The sequence below is a fragment of the Castor canadensis genome, chromosome 15 (genome assembly GCF_047511655.1).
Source record: "Castor canadensis chromosome 15, mCasCan1.hap1v2, whole genome shotgun sequence".
Classification (NCBI taxonomy): domain Eukaryota; kingdom Metazoa; phylum Chordata; class Mammalia; order Rodentia; family Castoridae; genus Castor; species Castor canadensis.
Window position 1 is genome coordinate 12,363,754 of NC_133400.1, and position 21,506 is coordinate 12,385,259.

At 48.5% G+C, this 21,506-nt stretch overlaps 1 protein-coding gene across 1 annotated transcript in view; it reads left to right on the forward strand.

Annotated features, from left to right (window-relative positions):
• The window catches only part of Fa2h (fatty acid 2-hydroxylase), a 51,560-nt gene that overhangs the window by 18,012 nt on the left and 12,042 nt on the right, over window positions 1-21,506 (forward strand). The window contains exons 2-3 of the mRNA XM_020179661.2: window positions 11,847-11,939; window positions 21,311-21,453. Coding sequence (XP_020035250.1) covers window positions 11,847-11,939; window positions 21,311-21,453 — 236 coding nt within the window. The remainder of the gene's footprint in view (window positions 1-11,846; window positions 11,940-21,310; window positions 21,454-21,506) is intronic.

Here is a 21,506-nt window from a genome sequence, read left to right on the forward strand (position 1 = left end):
AGGCAGTCATCAGAAGGTTTTAAGCAGACTACTGAAGACGCTGATTCTGTTTTATTAGATAGTTGTAGATGGAAGGGAGTCAAAGGCAGAAGCCAGAAGAGAGAGTTCAGTATGGTTGCTCAGATAGCCCAGGGGGTGGGGTGTCCTGGACTGGGTAACCATGAGGATACAGAGAATTTGGGATTGTTCTAGACATAGAACAAGTAGAACTTGCTGATGGATTTGACACTAACATGAAGGAAAGGGAGGAGTCGAGGTGATGCGTTGTCGTGAGCAACTGGATGGACTGATTTATGGAAATGATTAATAGTGAATAGGGACCCAGCAATTAAAGTCCACTGGGGTAGCATTAGGTTTGAGATGCCAAGAGAACATCTGAGTTGAGATTTGAAACCATCTTGAGTAGATGAATCCAGAGCTTTCTGTCCAATATGGTGGCTACCAGTCCTATGTGACTATTTAAACTTAAATGAGCTAAAATCAAATTTTAAAAGTCACATCCTCTGTCATACCAGCCACATTTCCAGTGTTCAGTAGACTTGTGGCTACTCTGGTAGGCAATGCAGACACAGCGTACTTCCATCAGTGCAGAACGTTCTGCGGGCGGCTCTGGCCCACAGCTGTGGTCCTCTCTGGAATAATGGTCCCTAGCAAACCTTTGCTTTTCTCTACCCATCCTGATTTCCTTTTGCTAGAGATGGTCCCTTTTAACTCTCAGCTCTTTCTGGTTGTAGGTTTGGTTTTTTTTAATTTCTTTTTTAAAAATTTTTATTTTCTAGTGAACAAATGACACGTTAACACTGCCTTTCTTAGTCTTTTCAGTATTAGTTTTTTGTTTTGTTTTTTTTTTTTACGCAGTGCTGGGGATCAAATTCAGGCCCTTGTGCATGTCAGGCACGTGCTCTACACTGAGCCACACCCCCCAGCCCACTATGTTCGATCTTGACGACTTTTGACCATTATACGTAAATCTCTCTCCTCTTCTGTTTTCCCAGTGTAAAACATGGTGTTTAACAAGTGTAAAATTTTGTGTGTACAATGTCTAGTCAGAATTGTCACTATGAATCCTGCCCTCTGTATAAAGAATATATCCTAATAAAAATTTTATTTTAAAAAATTGCTGTGTAAGGAATACTCCAAGAACCACCTCTCGTTACCAGTTCAAGGGCTCACAGCACAGACCTAGCAAACTTCAGAAATACACAGTGGGGTCAGGAAGTTGTCAGGTTAAATGAGAGAGGGGAAAGAGGACCCAGCTTGAGTCCCACGGCCTTCTGTTCTAGAACTAACCATGCTCTCCAACACAGATGAGCAACCCCGCTAAGCATAAATATCCCCCCACCATAAAAGGAACGAATTCAGTGGGCAGGGGAAGTAGAAACTGTTGGAATCTGGTTATGAGAAATAGTTAGGAATAAGGCAATGGTTTTGTGGTTGTTGCTGTTATTTGCAGGTTTGGGGTTTTTTGTTTGTTTGGCTTTTTTACAAAACAGTTCAAGAACTGTTATTATTTCTTGTACCACATCATTTGCTATTTTGTAAACAACAACAATTATTTTTCTTAAATAATTAGATTTTAAAAGACAAATTGAGAAATATTGCTTCTAGGATGGTGACGTTTGAGGTTATTTATAAAGGAATGGTTTTGTTTCTCCTTTAAAAATAAACAAAATATAGTATTGAAGGGGACAATCCTCCCAACTTGGAGTGTCACAGGACCAATCTGAGATTTGTTTTCTTGTGGTCAGTGAGGAAATAATAGAGTTTAGCTTCCATGTATTTTCCTTGTGGGTAGCACATTGTCCAAGCTTGTTTCAAGACTTCACAGTCTAGATGATCTGATCTTATCAAATCTATAAAAGAATAAAGTTTGAGGAAGTCACACCCACAGCTGGGGACAGTGCTCATCAGAATCAAAGGTCAGTTCCTTTCCATCCTCCCACTGCAGTCTCAGAGAGCCCACCTGATAACCCCACAAGCCCACATCCCTCCTCCACCCCATGCTCCCAGGTGGGGGGTTTTCCCCTGACATCTCCAGATCCCCCAGTAGACATTCATGGGTAGGCAATAGACAGCCCATATGGCCAATTGACTCAGTGTGTTCCCTACAGCATTGTCCTAAACCTACCAGAGAGGAGGGACTACGAGAATGCAGATGGTCCATGGCACAGTTTAGCAGAAAACCAAGTTAATGGCACGAAACTTGGGCTATCCTGGGAAGCTTTAGTGATCATTCAGTATTTTCAAACCATTTTCCCCCCCTCTTCTAATGTTCTGATTTCCTCCACTGCCTTCTGCTTTTGGTGACAAGGTTATGGGTGATGGCTTCAAAGAGGGCTCATTTCATGAATAGAAGCAAGTCCATAGTGAACTGGGGTCAAGGACACCAGGGGCTGGGATTGTCTTCCTGTCGTTCTCTCCACGTCTCCTGAGCAAGGCAGTTTGTTGTACCTGAAACACAAGCTTCCTACATGTTTTCTTTTTCCTGCCATGGTAAGGAATAGTGACCTGCAGAGCTGATGACTATGTGTTGATTGTGGGGCCTGCTTGGGAGGTTCTGTGGCTTGTCACGTGCCAGTGTGGCTCCCTAGGCCACACAGCCGCACAGGGCCTGGCTTCTGATTTGGGCCTAGCCAGGCAGAGAGCAACTTCTTAGAAGTGGAAGAAGCAGATCTGTGGCCTTCACTGAACCTTTGTTTCTGGCTTCCCAAAATGACCAGCTCCAAGGAGACTGCTCCCTGGGGGCCATGGAGGTGGGCTTATTAACACAAAAGACTTCCAGCTAAGAAGGCAATTGGTGCAGATATGGCTCCAGACAGCCCTGCTCCATCCTCTTCCTCTCGGTTTTGCTCCTTCCATCCTGCCCTGAACTGTGTGACACCTGGAGCCCCCACCTCCTCTGCATATGCAGGGATAGGGACAGCTGGACACAGGGTCCCAGGCACCATCTCGTTTCAGAGAAAGGGTTTTCAGGCACAACGCGGACTAAGGGATAAAAGGCCATCTGTCCATCCCTTGGTGCCCAGCCCCAGCCTTCTCAAACAACCTTCCTTTATGCAGCTTCCCCACCCCCTGCTGCCCCCGCCCGCCGTACACTGCCTCCTTTCAGGCCGCCTCTATGCTAGACTTGTTTGTGGGGCAGAGCGCAGGCTTTCTGTTGTTCTTCGCTGTTCGCCCCCCTTCACCCTCTCTAGGGAAGACCAGGCTTGGGGACTGGAGGAGGGCTGGGGACTGAGGTAGAGACCCTGGCCAAAGGCTTAGGAATGCCCCCAGAGAGTCCTTGGAGAAGAGACGCAGGTGCACATGAAGAATCTTCGTGGAAAGCACTGAAAGTGGGCTCCTGTCACCCTCCCAGAGGTGGATCATGGGAGAGATCCTGCATGAGTAACTTGGGCCCTCTCTGCCTCAGTTTCCCTCATCTGTGGAATGCTTCCTGCTGGTCTCTCAGGGAGAGTTCCATACCAATGAGACTGCACGTGCTCACCGTGGAGGTGCTGTGGCTGTCCCAGGATCCCCAGCGTGGGAATAGGTAGGAAGTACAAAGTAGAACGAGGTTTGTGGGGCCACCCCTCAACAAGGACTGCCTCCCACACCCAGCACTTCCAAGTGGGGAAAACGGGAGAGTGACTTCTCAGACCCTAAAGAAGGGATACGAGGCTAAGAAGGGATGCACGTGAATGCCTCCCCCTAAGAGCTGTCTGTGAGGGCTGCAGCTATGGTCCGGATAGGAAGCCTGTGTTGACAGGAAGACTCTGGGTTCGGACACCTCCAGCATGGGATGAAACACAAGCTGTGTCTTCATATTGCCCTGGATGCCTCCCTCAGGTGGCCCCATCTCCTGGTTGAATTCCCTCTCCTTCTATGGCCCTATCTGGATTCCAGGGAATACTGAGTCAAGCCTTGGATTCTTTCCAAAGGCTACAATAACAAGCTGCCACTAACCAGGGAGTTTAAACAACAGAAATGTATTGTCTCAGAGTTCTGGCAGCCAGAAGTCCCAAGTCCAAGGTGTGGGCAGGTTGGTTCCTTGTATCTGTTCCAGGGCTGTCCCCTGGCCTGGGCTTGTAGAAGCAGCGTGCCTATCTGTGCCTTCATCTTTACTTGTTCTCCCTGGGCACATGACTGTGCTTAAAGTTCCCCTTTATAGAGGACACCAGTTATACTGGATTGGGGCACACCCTGATAACCACATCTTAAGTACATCTGCAGTGATACCATTTCCTAATAAAGTCCAAGTCTGAGGTCCTGGGCACGGGGCTCTACCCCTAGGAAGTGAGACACTAGAGGGGACATCCTTGGCACATGCCAGCATCTCCACTGTGATCCCTTTGTCCTCATAGCCTTGTCTCCTTCCCAGACACAAGGGGAGGAGCACCAGTAAAAACCAACATCAACCAACTGTTCTGTTCCTGGACCCTGCTTCTTCAAGCCCATCCTTGCCACCCTAGACTGGAGGGGGGAGGAGGCCCAGCATCACCCTCCATTAGACTTTGCTGGGGCTCTGGTTTCTCGATGCCGGCCTATCGCCCAATCTACCCAGACCCTTAGCATGGCATTCCCTGTGGGTCTGCCCTCAGTGGTACTGAGCTCCCCATCTGGATTCCCTGTTCTGGGAGTTGGGGGAAAAACAAAGTCCCTACTTTTGCCTGGTCCTGCCCCTTCTCTGCACACTGGGCACCCACATGGAACAGGAGGCTGCAGCTGGTGACCACACCAAGGGCTGTGTTCATATTCAGATATGTTGGTGCAGCACAAAGCATTTGTTTTCAGTTCAAGTCAAGGGCTGGGGATGTGGTTCAATGGTAGAGTGTTTGCCTAGCATGCACAAAATTCTGGGTTCTATTCCCAACACTAGGAAAAAAAGTCAAGTTTGTGTGGGTGTGATTTTTGTTTTGTTTTGTGGTACTGGGACTTGAACTCAGGGCCTACACCTTGAGTCACTCCACCAGCCATTTGTGTGGGGGTGGGGAGTGAAGGGGTTTTTCAAGATAGGGTCTCATGACCTATTTTCCCAGCTGGCTTCAAATCACGATCCTCCTGATCACTGCCTCCTGAGAAGCTAGGATTACAGGCATGAGCCACCTGCATCCAGCAAAAGTCAAATTTTAAAAACTGGAGATTTCATGTAAAAATCTAGTTTTCTAGCTTTTCTTAGAAATCATGAAGCCTAGCCAGGCATCAGTGGCTCATGCCTGCAGAGGTCAGGAAGGACTCAGATATGGGATTGGGGTTTCGGTCCCATTCTTGTTGCCCTAGGACTGTCTTGTGTTTCTCACAGGTGGACCTGTGAGAAAGCTTTCAGTTGACACAGGTGGATTGCACATCACCTGTCAAGTCACATTCATCAGCACTTGTGTTAATCATTCTTGTGACAGCCAGAAGTCTGACCACAAAACTGTCACCTCCCTCACCAAAAACTGAAATGTATCCAATCCAAAGGCATCACCCAGAGCAATTTCCTACTGTTGGAAACATGCACACATTTTCTTCACCTTGGGATTCTTTTTGGTTTCTAAAGGTCACATTGGCTTCTTTACAAGATTAGATTGACTTCCTTACAAGATTTGTAGAAGTTATTTAAACTTCTACAAAGTGTTATTTAAATACTTTGTAGAAGTTTCCAAGGGAAAAAAAAAACTGTTGAAAGCCTTTTAACGTTGGGATTGTATGCATGTGGTTTGGAATGACCTCTGCATACTTCTGATTCATGGCTGCTGTCTACCGTGGATGCGAGGGTGAGCCCAGCTTGACTGTGAGCAAACACCGGGGCACGGGTGCCCAGACAAGGTCGAGGTTGGAGTGTGAGGCATGGCAGGCAGCTGCTCCTGAGCAGCCTGGGGGCAAGGGAGAGTGGATGGGACGTGGGGGACCTTCTTTGGGAGGGTCTTTTGTCTACATGTGGACAGGTTTTTCTTTTAGATCTTCTGAAACCTCACAACTAGACTCTAGAAAGCTAGTCACTATATGCTGGAGGACACCTCCCCACCCCTAAGAGTGTTCCTGCTGCTGGTGACACCCGTACATGGCTAACTCTGGCTCTCCTTGGAGTCTCCCTCTGTGTTAGACATGTGTTCAGTCTTCTAATAACAACCGGGGCCTCTGTTAGGAAGGGGTGTGTTCCCAAAAGGCACCCAGGAATCACTTAGCGAGTACAGTCGCCCCAAGGTTTATTTATTAGAAGCATATCACCCATGGCCAGAAGTGGTTGCATACATCGCTATAATCCCAGCTACTCGAGAGCAGAAATCAGGAAGATCGGAGCTCAAGGCTAGCCCAGGTAAAAAGTTTGAGACTCCCATCTCAACCAACAAGCCTGGCATAATGGCACACTACTGTGATCCCAACTACATGGGAGGCCACAGGAAGGAGGATCACAATCTGAGGCTAGCCCCTGTCAAAAACATGAGACCCTACCTGAAAAATAACTAAAGCAGTAAAGGGCTTTAGTAGGACACTTGCCTAGCAAGCACAAGGCTCTCTGAGTTCAAACTCAAGTACCACCAAAACCAAGAAACAACCAAAAACCAAAGGAACTGTCGAGAAAGAATCCCTTGCTACTCCGTGCTGGGGCTGTGAGCTGGTGAGCACATCCCCTGCCTCCTGCCTCTGGAAGGGAGCACAGAGCCTCAGAGCAGCCACTGCTCCCTTCCCTCCTTTCACTCGGAATGCTTACAATTGAACGAAAAGCCTTGATAGTTCTGTATCCGCATGTAGCCAACATCCCTCTGTACAACTGGATTTTCCGTAATTTTTCAAGTACAGCCTCAGAGCTGGCACAAAGTGGACAACTGATCGACCTCTGGCTACAGAGAGGCTATAGACTCCCCACATCCACCAGCTTGGACCAAGGGGAAAACATGTACAACGAATGTTCACAAAACAAAATTTCATGTTGTAATTTTCCTGCATTAATAAATATCTTTAAATAGAACCTTTTTAAAAATGTCGGTATAGGGCTGTCAGAGTGGCTCAAGTGGTAGAACACTTGCCTAGCAATCATGAGGCCCCGAGTTCAAACCCCAGTACCACCAAAAAATTTAAAAATAAAAGTCAGTATAAAGTTGCCCAGTCTTCTTCCTTGGGAAGAATCACCTTTTATTCTGAAAACATGTATTTCCCATATAGAAATTTCCTCTTGTTTGTGAAATCTTGCTGGTAGTAATTTTTAGAAATGTTTTTATTTGGAGGCTGGGCATGGTGGTACATGCCTATAATCCTAGCTACTCAGGAGTCAGAGGTAGGATTATAATCCAGGGCTAGCCCAAGCAAAAGCACAAACCTCTGAAAACAAACTAAAATCAAAAGAATGGAGGTGTAGCTCAAGTGGTAGAGCACTTGCCCCCAAGTAGGAGGCCCAGTGCTGCCGAGAAAAATTAATATTTTTATTTGGCAAAGAAAACATGCTGGCAGTCTCATATCAGTCCTATGTACTTTTAGATCTGCTCATGCCTGTCCTGTGTACTCAAGAAGGGACACTGAGAACATGCAGTCTAGATTGTTGGGATTTTGATCCTGGTGTGTGGGTACTGCCCTGTCCAATGCAGAAGGTGTTCCAGGATGGCAGACTCACTGTATGCCGCCCTCTGAGGCAGCTATTTCCCTATGTGGCAGTGCTAAGAGAATGTGTGGCTTCATTTATTTTACATTTCCAAGAGCATATGCTCTGTGTGTGCAGGGCCCAAAGGTAGGAGTCTCAGCTGCTTTGCAAAGACCCAGCATTACAGCAGGATGCAGCCTCTAGGATTTGCAAGAGCCTGTGTGTCAGTCAGAGAACCAGGAAGCAGCAATCCACAGGTCCCAGGGGTTCTGGACTCTATAATGCCATTGGACAAACAGAAAACATCCGAAAACAGAGGCCAGAAGTTATGAGTACCAACCCAGGCCATGAGTGTTTGCACACATGGAAGGGGTGATCTTTTTTTTGAAGTTTTACCAAGGATTTATTTTAACATCACAGGATAAGGTAGGGAGGAACATTCCTGCTCCCCATGCAGGAAATGGGAGTAAGGACACAAAATGGTGATTCTTATCTGTGTGGCCTTTATACTTTCTGAGTTGGGGGTGTACACACTCATCCTTTGACAGTGGTTTTTGGTTGAGTTAAATGGGTGCTCTTTATTATTCTAAAACATAGAGATGTGATTTAGGATTTTTTTCCTTTAAGTTGGAAAGCAAAGAGATCCTCTCTGGCTAGGATGGCTAGGGAAGGAAAGAGAATATCCTGGAGTCCCATTGCTTGCTCCACCCCTCACTACTTGTGGGACTGCACGGTGCTTAGGTCCCCTCCTCTGTCAAACAGGAATTTTGTTGCATGTTTTTCACACAGTATTTTGTTGGGAAGATTAAAGTCAGCCTTCCTGAAATACCAACCTCTGTCCTCACCCTGGACAGAGTGAGAATGGAGAGGGCAAGTGTGAGACATGTTCAGAATGGTACATCATCCCTCTGGCTCAAGAGGAGACCTAGGGTTAACTCCAGAAGAGGTGTTTGGAATGGGGGAAAAGATTTTGAACATAGGGAAGTCATGGATATGGAATCATTCTTCTGGAGCAAGCAGCAAGCCAGGATCAGAGAGGGGGCCTTCACCAGGCTTCTGAGCTGAGGCTTTGGGCACATCGGGGCTGAGATGCATGTCAGTTATAAGGGTATGAACCTGGGCATGGTGGCCCACACCTGTAATCCCAGCTACTTGGGAGGCTGAGGCTGGGAGGATCACAGTGTGAGGCCAGCCTGGGCAAATAGTTCTTGAGACCCCCCCCATCTCCAAAATAACTAGAGCAAAATGGACTAGAGGTATGGCTCAAGCAGTAGAGCACCTGTTTGCAAGTGCAAAGCCCTGAGTTCAAAGCCTAGTCCCAGCAAAAATAATGATGTTGATGATGAGTGCATGACAGCAGCAATGTGTCTGAGCTCCCCGTGGGAAGGAAGAAGTGGGGAAGAGGAAAGCATCATGATGGTACTTTACCCAGACCAACAGTCCCCGAGGGGAGGCTGATACAGGAGCCGGAGCCAAGGTCCTGTCCCTGCAGACTCTCCCTCGTGACCTCATTCCTCAGGCTTTCTGTTTCCCACTGTCCCCTGCTTCCCTCCTGGCCGTGGCTCCAGCTCACCTCCTAGACCACGTGTGCCCTCCACCCCATACCGGTAGCAACGGTCCATTTCAAAAAACTTCAGGGTCCCATAAGCCAGGAAAGAGATGACAGGGTGGTGGCCAAAGTCCCCCTGTTGACTCAGTTCCCATGGTCAGAAATATGTTGCAAGAAAGGGAGATGCCATCTGTGCTGGGTTCTACCCGGAGTCCATCACATCTGCCTTGGGAGAGGAGTGTGGACATGTCGTCATGCTTAGAGAACCCACTGTGTCCCAGTACTGTCCTGATGGAAAGCAGGTGGCAGGGAGTGTGAACACTAGCTCTCTTCAAATGTTTAGAGATCTGTCAGATGAGAGAGAAGGGAGTTGTGTAGCTCCAGAGGGGAAGAACCAGGAACGATTCCCAGAAACTGGAGGTGGCCAGCTGAGCCTAAGGGGGACAGTAAGGACTGCAAACAGTTGAATAGAGGAGAACTTCCAACCCAGTGCTAAGAGGCAACTGCAGGGGAGCCCTCTCTTCAGTATCAGTGGTATCAGGCCACTGGGGCCAAATCAGATCTGTATCTGCTCCCCTGAGGTGTCTGAACCATGTGGCAGGACAAAAATGATAAATAATATATGTGATAACTCCTTCCTGGCTAAGACCTTCCTTTTGTCTTGTTGAGACAGGAAGATAGTGTTGCAGTGAGTAGAGCTGAGATGCCAACGGGGGGTAGATCACCCCAAGAAAGGACTTGGGGTGACCAAGAGAAAATGACTATCCACGAAGGCAGAAGGGTCAATAGTACAGTGGTAAGGGATCATTCTAGGATATTTTGAGGTTAAAACAGAATTGTAAGAAACATGATAACTGAGCTACTGACATGGCGAGAGGAAAGCTACTTACATGGAATGTTTAGGGAGCTTCTGTGTATAATGTGCTGTGAAATCCTTCTTCCTGGTCCAAAAGACAGCAAGAGATGCTTTTTTAAAAAATTCAGGGCTGGGCATCGTGATACATGCCTATAATCCTAGCACTCAGGAGGCCAAGGCGGGAGGATAACAAGTTTGAGGCCAGACGTAAGGAATTTGAAGCTAGCCAGAGCTACACAGCAAGACTGTGTCTCAAAAATAAATAATAAATAAATAGAAATAAATTTTAAAATTCAGTTATAAAGCTGGGTGTAGTGGTGCATGCCTGTACTCCTAGCACTCAGGAGGCTGAAGGAGGAACAAAGCAAGACCCTCTCTTAAAAAACCAAAATAATGAGGATAATGTTAATAGTAATAATAATAACAAAAGTTCAGTTGTTAGCTTGATGAAACAGACTAAATATGCTGAGGTGCACAGAAAAAGGCAGGACCACAAAAGTCCACTTTTTTGGGGTTACATATGGGTTTTCCCAGAAAATGCCAGCATGGTTACTGTCACCATCAGGTTCTCTTGGATTCATTTGGAAATAAAAATATAAGAATTATGGCAATAGAAACCCCAACTGCACTGCCTACTGCCTACTGTCTTTTAAAAAGATATTTACTTAGAGGACATAATTTGATTCTAAAAAATGTCATTTAGCTGTAGAGTGGCTCAAGTGGTATGGCATCTGCCTAGCAAGTGTGTGACTCTGAGTTCAAACCACACCACCAGAAAAAAAGCAAAACCAGACAAAAGAAGAATGGATCATTTAAATTAAATAAATTTATCTTAATTTAAATTAAAAAAAAAAAAGAGGTTGGTGCCAGTGGGTCACTCCTGTAATCCTACTACTCAGGTGGCAGAGATCAGGAGGATTGAGGTTCGAGGCCAGCCCAGATAAGCAGATTATGATACCCTATCTTGAAAAATATCTAGCACAAAAATAGGGCTAGTGGAGTGGCTCAAGGTGTGGGCCCTGAGTTCAAACACTAGCACAAAACTGGCTGCTCAAACATCCTCAGCCTCTGACCAATACCCAGCTTCCAAGGGCCACCAACTCCTGGTTTCCTGTGGTCACAGGGACTCACAGGGAAGGCCCCATGGGCAAGTGCTGTCCCCGCCCCTCCTCTAGGGAAGCATAGGTTTTACTTAGGTACCAGCCTGCTCTCTGTCCTCACCCCACATGATGGCAGAGCCAGCTGGGCTGTGTGATTTCACTGTTTCCTTTTGACTGTACCTCTTTGCTAGTTCCATTTAACCTTGAACTCACTTGGACACGCCTCTGCCAATATGCCCTGTGTGTGGCTGCTAACCCACCCTGAGGTGACTGGAGGGACAGTATCCCTGGCTCCCTCCTGCCTTTCTTTCCTGTGGGCACATGGACCTAGATGTCCCAGCCTGTGACCCACAGGATCTAATGAATAACCACAGAGGGAGGGAGGCGGGAGAGTCACTGGGTGTGACAAGGTGAGCCCCACCGGGTGCCCCTGGTGCCAGTGTGACTTACTTTGTCTGACACCTGCCAGGATTGGCAAGAAGCCCCTTCCCACTAACCACTCTCGCTTCCCCACGGTCTCTTGTCCAGCTTGCTTTGTCTCCCAGATCTTTCTGCATCTTTTGTTTTTGCAGAGGTGATTTTTTGAAGAGAGAAAGAAAAGTACAAAGAATAATGACACCCACACCAGTGTCTCTCTGTTTCCGAAAGTACCCAGTGTCCTTGATTTCTACCTACTGGCCCCCACCTGTGGGGTGCTCCCCATTCCTGGCTGCCTCGCTATGGGACAGTTCAGGGCTCTGGGCTCCAGGCTCCATTCTGTCCCTCATCCACTGTAAATAACTCCCTGCTATCGTCTCTCTCCAGGGCTCCATAGAGAATGGGGTTGTAGCCTCTGCGGAAACTCAGAAGACGGACCCTGCCATGGAACGGCGGTTCAAAGCAGTGGATTGGGACAAGGTAGCTGACACTGGACAGAGTGAAGTGATGATCAAGGTTATGGTGAGGTGGGATGGGGGTAGGCAGAAGGTAAGGAAGCATGTATGGAGCCAAAGGCTGTGGTATGCACGATGTGCACCCAGGGGAAGATGAGGAAGGGACACAGGTGACCACAGTTCAAGTGTGACCTTGGGCAGCAAACCCAGATGCAGGCATGGGGCTGTCTCGACAGTGAGATAAATGGCACATGAAGCCTCTGCATGGAGCCAGCCTTGAACAGCCCTGGAGAGGAAGGGCTCTCTCATCAGGACCCCTGAAGCTGGGAAGGGGACAATGACAGAGTTAGCAGATCTGGGCATGCCCGAGTTGACAGGTGCTCCTGGCATTTGTGACCTCTCAGAAGAGTCACTGGTGGATACCAGGCAGGGGAGCCTGCAGATGTCAGGTGAGAAATGGAGCTGAATGGCCTCCATATCTGCAGAGCCTTATTCAAACGTCTCTCGGTGTGTAGAGGTCAAGCAGACTCCATTGTGAGGTGAGCCCTGGGGTTGCTGAGCCCTCCCAGTTGAAAATAGGGGCTCTCCATGGCGGATGGGGAGAAGCAGCCTTGCCTGGGGGATCTGGAGGAAGCCAGACTGGTTTCCCTCCAGCTTAGGCCACAGGATTGTCCCCAAATCATGTTACCTCTTGAAGAGACATTTCCTCTTGAAATAAACACAAGCGTCACGTCCAAAAGTGCCCAACCTGTGTGTCCTCTGCCTACACTGAAGCACAGAAACAAACAGGACAGTTGCCCCCTTGGTCCTGGTCCCCCCTCTCCCCAAACAGTTCTGATAACATGAGGAGATGTGGGAAACATGCCAAGGATCACAGGCAGGAAGACGAGATGGGGGGTGCAGGCCAATGGGGCTCCCAAGTCCTTGAACCCAGGACTCAGAGATGGCTCCTGTCAAGTGAGATTGCCACTGCCTCAGAGAAAGGGCCCCTAGCCTATGGCAAAGACACCCCCAAATATGCAGCTCTAAAGACTGGAAGGCCATTTATGCCCCAATCCCACCAGAGAGGTGTGTGACCAAGAGGAAAATAGGAGGTTAGTGAGGGGAAAGATTTGCCCAGGCCACTTAGGCTTGCTGGAGTTTTAGGCCTCTATTCCTGGCATGGCCACAACTGCCAATCTCCAGTGTGGGACGTAGATGGTGCCCAGGCCAGGGACCAAGAGAATGAGGGTCTTAGTTTAAATAGCAGGCTTCTCTGGCAACTTTGGTGGACTTGGGCTTAGTCTATGTGGGGGCAGAACAACAGTAGAGCCAGCCAGCTTGAGTGGGTCAAGGCCCTGGGGAGCTGGTAGAGTTAGAACCTTGCCTTGGAATGGGAGGGGCTTTGGAGGGAGAGGAGGAGGGTCTGGGGAGTGAGCACAGAACCAGGGAAGGAGGCACAGTGTGTCCTGACTCAGGGCTGTGGGTGGCCAATGAAAGGTGCTGGAAGGAACTACAGAGAGGAGTCTCTGGGGCCAGCCCCAGTGGGCTAGTCTCAGAGCTTGAACATTAGAAAGAAAATACTGTAAAGAGAGAGCTGATCAGGGCTGGATCAATGTGGCAGCCATGGGGGTGAAATGATGGGAAAGAACCAAACTGGAGGGAAGGGGCTGTGGGCCAGCCTGGCTAGGGACAGCAGAGCCCCCACTACCAGCCTACTCTGGGAAGGGTTCCTCCCATAGTCTCCCCAAGCTGTGACTCAAGACTGACCCCCTCTCTCCTGTGCCTGCATGAGGCAACGGGCGAGGAGCTCATTCCAGCCCCCCTGTGCTCAGAGGAAGACCTCACTAGAAGGGAAGACAGGGTGTTGCTTCCCTAAGTCTGGTTCCTGGCCAGCACCCCAGGCAACTCAACCCTGACTCACCTTCCTGACTCTCTTTCATTCTCCTTGACACACTTTCTCTCTGTTCCTCCTGCGAACCTGGGCCAAGAGAGAGGGGCAAGCACTGACCCTGGAGAAGGAGTGCAGGCCACTCTGGCAGGGACACCTGGGTCTACATGGTGCCCCCCTCAGCTCCCTGAGGAGAGCCAGACAGAGCCGAGCTTCCCACATAGGGTGAACAGGGCTTTACTCTTTTCTTCTTAACTTTCCAAAAAAGAGCCCCTCTCCTGTCTCCTCCCACACACTCAAGTCACAGCCCTTGGGAGGACACAGAGGCCAGGACACTGAAAGCGCTGCTTCTGTTTCTGACCAGCAAGGGCATGTGAGCCAGTCTGCTGGGTCCAGGCCTTGTGGAGCCTTGGAAGGAGACCAAGAAGGCCACAGCCTGGTCTCCACAGAGGGTCCCCCAGCCCTGGAGCAGAGGGACTGCACAGTTAGCCCTTTGTGCTGTGGGAGGGAACCTTGAGCTGCCAGAGCCCAGCCTTCCTAGCTGTAGAAGCTAGGGGACAGAGTGGGCCTCACCAGAAAAGGTAAGAGATAAAACTGGACTGCAGGTAGACGGATCTGAAAAGACAGCAGAGAGAGCAAGAAGCAAACCCTGATGCCCTGCTCTGCGTACAGGTTGCCCTCCTTACCTTACACAAACCTCTTCGTATTCTGGAACCCAACTGGCCGAGGGCTGCCCTGGTCCAGTGACCAGTTACCCACTGCTCTTGGCTTCTGAGCACACCTGCCCCCTTAGCCCTGCTGCGTCTTTTGACCACTACCTTGGGCTCCAGCCTCCCTGTCCAGATGCCCCTGGCAACATAGTTATCACCAAATTAACACTTCTTTCATTGTTTTCTTAAGAGTACCAGGGCTTGAACTCAGGACCTACACCTTGAGCCACTCCACTGGCCCTTTTTGTGATAGGTATTTTCAAGATAGGGTCTCTCAAACTTACTTGCCTGGGCTGGCTTCAAACTATGATCCTCCTGATCTCTGCCTTCTGAATCCCTAGGGTTACAGGCATGAGCCTCCAGCACCTGGCTAGAACCAAGCATTCTAAATGCGTTGTCTGTTATCTGATTTTGCCAGGAGACAGGATTATAATTAATTATAATTATAGCAGTGAGTTAGATCTGACGTCTCCTGCCAAAGTCACTTGGTAAGCAGGTTAGCAGCACAACTGGCTTACCTGTCCCCTCCATGTGTCCTGCAATATTTTTACACTGACAATTGGCTCAGAGCCAGACCCTGAGGCCTGTAACAGGGGGTGAGGTGGGGAAGGTTCCAGCAGGTGCTGGAGGTGTCTGCAAAGCCAGCTACTTCCTCATCCTCATTCTGCCTCAGGCAAAGCCAGATTCCAGCAATAACCAGTTTTATTCTACCTTGGAAAGGCTGTCAGTGGCATGGCCCACCCTCTTCCTTTAAGGGAAGAATCATCAAACAGAATGCAGTGGTTCACTTCCCAAACTCCCTGTCCTGCCCCCAACAGTTCACATGCAGCCCTTGGCATCAGAGGCTGCTCCAAGGGCCCCCGGGGCCTGGCCAAGGTGTTGATGTTGGGCAATTGGGGGCCCTCAGACAAGTCACTGAGGATCGGGAAAATTGCACTTAGATCAGAACAGAGACTCTCGTGGCAAGCCTGCTTCTGGAAAAGGAAAGATGAAGCCAAGGCTGTGGGTGCTGGCTTGACTCACCTCTGGGCACTCTGCCACCTCCTCAGCCACCATGTCCCCAGAGAGAGGGGCAGGCCATGGGGCACTGCAGGAGGACCTGCCTCTGTGGACTTGAACTTATCCCAATTATATTGTGTAGGACAGGCCTGTGACAACCCCTACAAGACCACCAAGAGTCCCACCTCACTTCCTGTCCTGACCACTACACTAGACACTACCGCAGGGTCCCCCATAGGCTCCATGGTGAGGAATTCACAGCCTTGATTCAATGGAAGGCCCTGGTAGTAAGAACTGTAAGCCAGATGCCCAGGTTCAGGCCCTGCCACATCTTTGGCTGAGCAGCTGACCCTCAGTCTTTTCATCTAGAAAGTGAAGTTGTCCCATCCTCATTTCTCAAAGTTAAGGCATATGAAGGAAAATGGACACAAGGTGTTAGCCCAGGCTGAACATGACAAGGGTTCAGAAAATGTAGCCAGGATTCCTGGGGAGCTTCTTGTCCTGGCTCCTCTCCCCATCCTCCACCTCTCTGGCTCAGGGCTGCCATGAAGGGATGCTCTGGGCTTTGGGTGGACATTTGCTTAAACAATTGCTTTAGCTCACGGCCATGGTGGTGGGAGGAGTTGCTGGCAAGAGTAGTTGCTTCCTCTCCCTGTGCTTGGGGTGGGGGAACAGATTCTGAGTACTTACTCCTAGGCTGCCCCAAGGAACTATCCTGTATTGTCTGGTCCCTGTGCTGCCCAGAAGAAAGGGGGTCCGGGGAGTGGGAGGGAAAACTAAGATGGTCCCCTCCCCACCCTGGCAGCAGGCCTTCCACCCACCCTGCCCTTTACTCTGCTGGGTACTGCTGCCAGCCACATTCCTAGCATAGCCCAGATACCTCCCCCTTCCCTGAGGGGCTGGGGCAGAGCTGGATGGGGGAGAAGCATCGGATGCACAAGGGTGTTTGGGCTAAACACACCCGGACTTGCATCTGTTTCCTGTTGCTCAGGTCTGTGAATCACTAAAGGAGCTCCCAACCTCAACAAGCTGCCCTCTCCAGAGCAGTTTCTAGCCATGTTCCCACCCTTAACCCCTGCTCTAATTGGGTGACTCTGAGTGCTGTACTTGCCCTCTCTGGGCATCATGGTCCCACACAGCTGAAAAAGGAGGACCTGCTATTTGGAGGATAGTCACGAAAGCCCCCTGATGCCTGGGAGCCTGAGGGGTGATATGTGCCTTGTCCTCCCTTCCTTTTCTCCCACCCAGCCTCCTACAGAGGTTGCAGGCCTTTGCCAATGCCTTCCCTGTGCACTCCCCCCAAGCCTTAGGCCCCACAGGGTGGAAAGGACTGGGACCAGTGTCCATTTGTATGTGAGAGCAGGGAACCAAGGGGTCCTCAGCCGGGTACAGTAGGAGTGAAATTTATCACAAGTTTCTTCCCACCTCATTGGATCTCACCCAGGCTGTCAGCTTCTGCCATTATCCCTTCTGAAAACCAGCTCCCTGCCAGTTGCCATGTTGGAAATGACTAGCAAGTGAGAAGCATTGTACCTGTTAGCACCCAGCTGAGACTCTCCTTTAGTGACCAGGACAGAAAGAGAGCTGAGGAATGGCACCCTCTGAGTGCACATCCAGTCAAGCCAACTCAAGCATCTCAGGTGAATGTGCCAGCTCTTGGGTGTTACAAACTGGAGGAAGTGAAGAAGGGGGATTCCACTCTAGTACCAACCAACCCCTTCTCAAGAATCAATCTCTTGGGCTTCAATTTCTTTATCCCTAAAATGAACAAGTCAGTGGGCCTGGATTTCTATACCTGTATAGATGTCTCGTTTTACTACCTCTGCAATGGCAGGACTGAGGCCCTGGCATTATCATTATAGGTGTTAGACTTTGATGACTGAGGGGGATGTTTGCAGGGGGCAGAGCAAGGCCTTCTTGGGATTCCTCCAGGGTGGTCCTTTAGCACCCAGAGTAAAGTAACCCTCCCTGGGCACCAAGAGGGTTACCTCAGAGAGATGCTATGTAGGATAGACCCAGGCCACAGGCATCTTGGAACTGACTCTAGTCAGTAAGTCTGCCATGTATACAGATGGCCAATACCTGCTGATCTACCAAGGGAATAACTGAAACCATATCCAAAGGTCAAATGGTCAAAAGGGCATCAAACAACAGAACACCTGCAAACACCTCTTCAGCAATTTAGTCCAGCCTCCTGTACCTGCTCTATCCTTTGGGTCTGGTTCCATCACAGTAGGATATGAGATTCAGGATAAAGTTCCTGCTTGCTGCTCTTCTAGACATTTCTTCCTGTTTCTCAGCTGAATTAAACTTACAAATACTCTACTGTTTTCGGCTTGCTTTACAAAATAGGGACAAATGGATTAACATCTAAAAAACTGCATAAACTACTGCTAGGTGTTTGGGGGAAGGGTGCCTGCGACAACCGAGTTATAGTTAGAAATGCTAAGTTATCTGAATTCAAATTAAAGTATACAGGCATAGGGGATGTCATATAATATGCAAAAGTGGAACATAGTAAAACACAGGGGCTTCACTTGAGACAGATGGTAATAAGCTAAGGATGCATATTACTATCCTTAGGGGAGGCAGGAATCCAAAAAAGATATAGCTAAAAAACAATAGAGGAGATAATACCAGAATGCTTTAAAATAATTAATGCAACAAGACAAGAATGGAAGAACAGAGGAGACAGAAAACAGCAAGAAAGTAGACCAGTTCCAACACTAAATGTAAATAGATTAGACACTCAAATTAAAAGGCAGAGATTGTCTGACTAGCTAGAAAAGCAAGATCCAACTCTATGCTGTCTGCAAGAAATGCAGTTTAAATGTGAAGACATACACAGGTTAAAAGAAAAAGAGTTCTGAAAATGTTCTTGAGTGTGGCTCAAGTGGTAGAGAGCCTGCCTAGAAGTGTGAAGCCCTGTGTTCAAGCCCCAGTACAGCAAAAAAATAAAATAAAATAAAAATAGAAAAAGATAGACTATATAAACACTAGTTTGTAGAGCCAGTGTGGTTCTATTGAATATCAAAGCAGACTTCAGGACAAGGAGTATTAAAGAGACCAAGATGGATATTTCTCCTTTTACCAGTTCATCAAGAAGACATACTGGGCAACCTTGGCCAGTTACTAGCCTTAGTTTCCCCATCCATAAATGGCAGTAATTATAATACCTTCCCAGTTGGGGAATGATATTAGCCCTATAAAGTATTCAGAGTCATGCTTGGCACGTAATACACTGTGTTATCTCCCAGTATTGGTGCAGTTGGGACAAGGCTTCAAGCTCTCATGTGACCCTGACCCAGCTCCTTCTGAGGTGAGGCTCCACAGGCTACTGCAAGATAAGGTGTAAACACAAGGCTACTAGCTGGTTCCTCCAGTTCTTTTTCCTGGTGGTGGTGGTGGAGTAGGGCAAGCATGAATTCGTATTTAGAAACTTTGGTGGACAAATGGAAGGAATGAGACAGCATAAATCCAACAACCCAATTGATCCTAGATCCAAAGGATGAGGTCAAGGAGACTGGAGTCAGGTGGGGTTGCTTGCTTCTTTGGCTGGTGGTGTGGTGAGATGGCTCTGGTTAACCTGGGTTCAACTCTCAACCTGAGAAGTAGGAAGTAACCCCTAACTATAGGCAGGCAGCCAGCACCTGGGACTTGCCATGTGCTCATGGCAGGAGCCACAACCTTCTTTGGGTCTCTTGCTCTTGTCACAGACACAGGAAGAATGCACAGGGGCCTTGCCTTCCTGCTCTGGGACTCCCACACCCCTGCTCCAAAGCTGTAACAGTGACACTAGTGTCACCTCCAGAGAGGCTGGGAGCACATGAAGGCCAGTCAGCTTTGACGAGAAGGCAGGTTTCTGGAATCGTGATGGGCTCTCTCTCCCAGGCTTTCATGCTCTTCCTTCATATACAGCTCTGGATCCTCTCCTTCCCTGGCCGGTCACTGCCACCTCTCCCACCTGCAGTGGCACCTACTGTGTGTCATGCCTCATCCTCACTCCAATTATGGGTGGTGGGCTGGGCCACCAGCTTCACAAACAACAGAGGGAAAGACACTTGCTCAAGATCTCACAGTCAAGATCTCAGAGCCAGGCTTTGAAGATTTCCCCTGACTCCAACTTCATTGCTCTTTACTGTTTGGGATTCAAATTAATCTCCTTCACTACCCTGAGTCATTGGAAATCTTCAAGGGTTTCCCATTGCCTTGAGGTATTTCCTCCAAACTTTCTTGATTGGAGGAAATCAAGATCTTGATCTTGATTTTCCTACTGGTAAAACTTTTTGAGCACATTTCCACTACATGTCCATTTTAATAATCTCTACATTATTTACATATGCTAATGTACGCTTATATTCTGTGTGTTAGAACACATTCATATACGGTTTAAAAATGAGAAATGTGTCCCACATAGAATTAGGGTCTCTAGCATTTTCTCTGGGAATGGGTCTGTGAGTACCAGGGTGTGCATACACGCCAGTATTGGGGGTAACTGGCCTGCCAGATAAAGCACCAAGTCCAGAGCCTGCAACAGGGTTGTTCCAGGCAAATTTCCTCCTGCTATCCAGAGTAGTGTCAAGACATCAAACGGATCACAATCCCTCTCAACCCTACAGCTAGACCCACACTGCCTCCCACACTTCCTCTCTCCCCATTGTATGAACAAGCCCCAGGTCATCTGCAAAGCCCTCCTCACCTACCCTGAACCTGGGCATTTATACCATTCATCCAGCTTCTGAATCTCAGCCTCCCTTGTAACACCACTAAATTGTCTCGTTCAGCATGCCTCATCCTGCTGAACACTTAATGTGAATACTGTTAATATTTCTTCCATTTCATAGCTGGGGAAACTGAGAGGCTCAGAGAGGTCAAGTGATTTTCCCAAAGTCACACAGTGAGTGATAGAGCCAGAATTTTACCCAAGACTGACTCCAGAATCTGTACTCTGATGTAATACTAAGCTATTATGAAGCAAAGATAGCTTCTTACGTTCCTGTTGATTCTTTCCAGCACCCATGAGCCTACTCACACACACATATATGGAATGTTAAGCAAATTGTTGAATGAATGAATGAGTGAATGACTCAGGGGAACACCAAGAAGAACGTCCATGGTGCAGGGGAAAGGGCCTACTACATTTCTAATACAGAAATGTATTGGCTCCCATACTTAAAGAGATTAGAAGACTGGGTGCTGATGGCTCACACTTATAATCCTAGCTACTCAAGAAGAAGAGATCAGGAGGATTGAAGTTTGAAGCCAGCCAAAGCAAATAGTTTGCAAGATCCTATCTCGAAAAAAACCCATCACAGAAAGAGAGGGGGAGTTGCTGGTGGAGAGGCTCAAGGTCTAGACTCTGAATTCAAACCCAAAGTCACATGTACCACAAAAAAGAGAGAGAGAGAGATCAGAGCAAGACTACAAGCTTTTCATGTGGATGAATCTGGGTGCTTAAATATCACCAGGATTCTCTCTCTCTAGCTCTTGCTTTGGCTGTCCTCTGTGCTGGCTGAGCCCTCAAGCAGGCTTTGCTAGCAATTCCAGGCTCACATTCTGTCAAGTTAGCAATTCCAGAAGGAAAAGAGGATGTCTCCTGGATCATTGCCCCAGCTTTGGTCATGGGCCTACTCTAGATCTCATTGCTGTAGTCAAGAGCTATGTGATCAGTTCTGAACCCCTAAAACAGGAGGGCAGATGACCCCATATAGACCATATGAGCTTAGGCGGGGCTGGAGAATGGAATGCTATAACCAGGAAATTGGAGAATGAAACGGGAAAGGCATGAACATCTAGGGTCCATGTTGTCTCTTGCAGGACCTGGTGGACTGGAAGAAGCCTCTTCTGTGGCAGGTGGGCCACTTGGGAGAGAAGTACGATGAGTGGGTGCACCAGCCAGTGGCCAGGCCCATCCGCCTCTTCCACTCAGACCTCATTGAGGCCCTCTCCAAGACTGTGTGGTGAGCTATCCCTCTATCTTGATGATGCCAGTCAAATATAAAAGGAGAAGGCG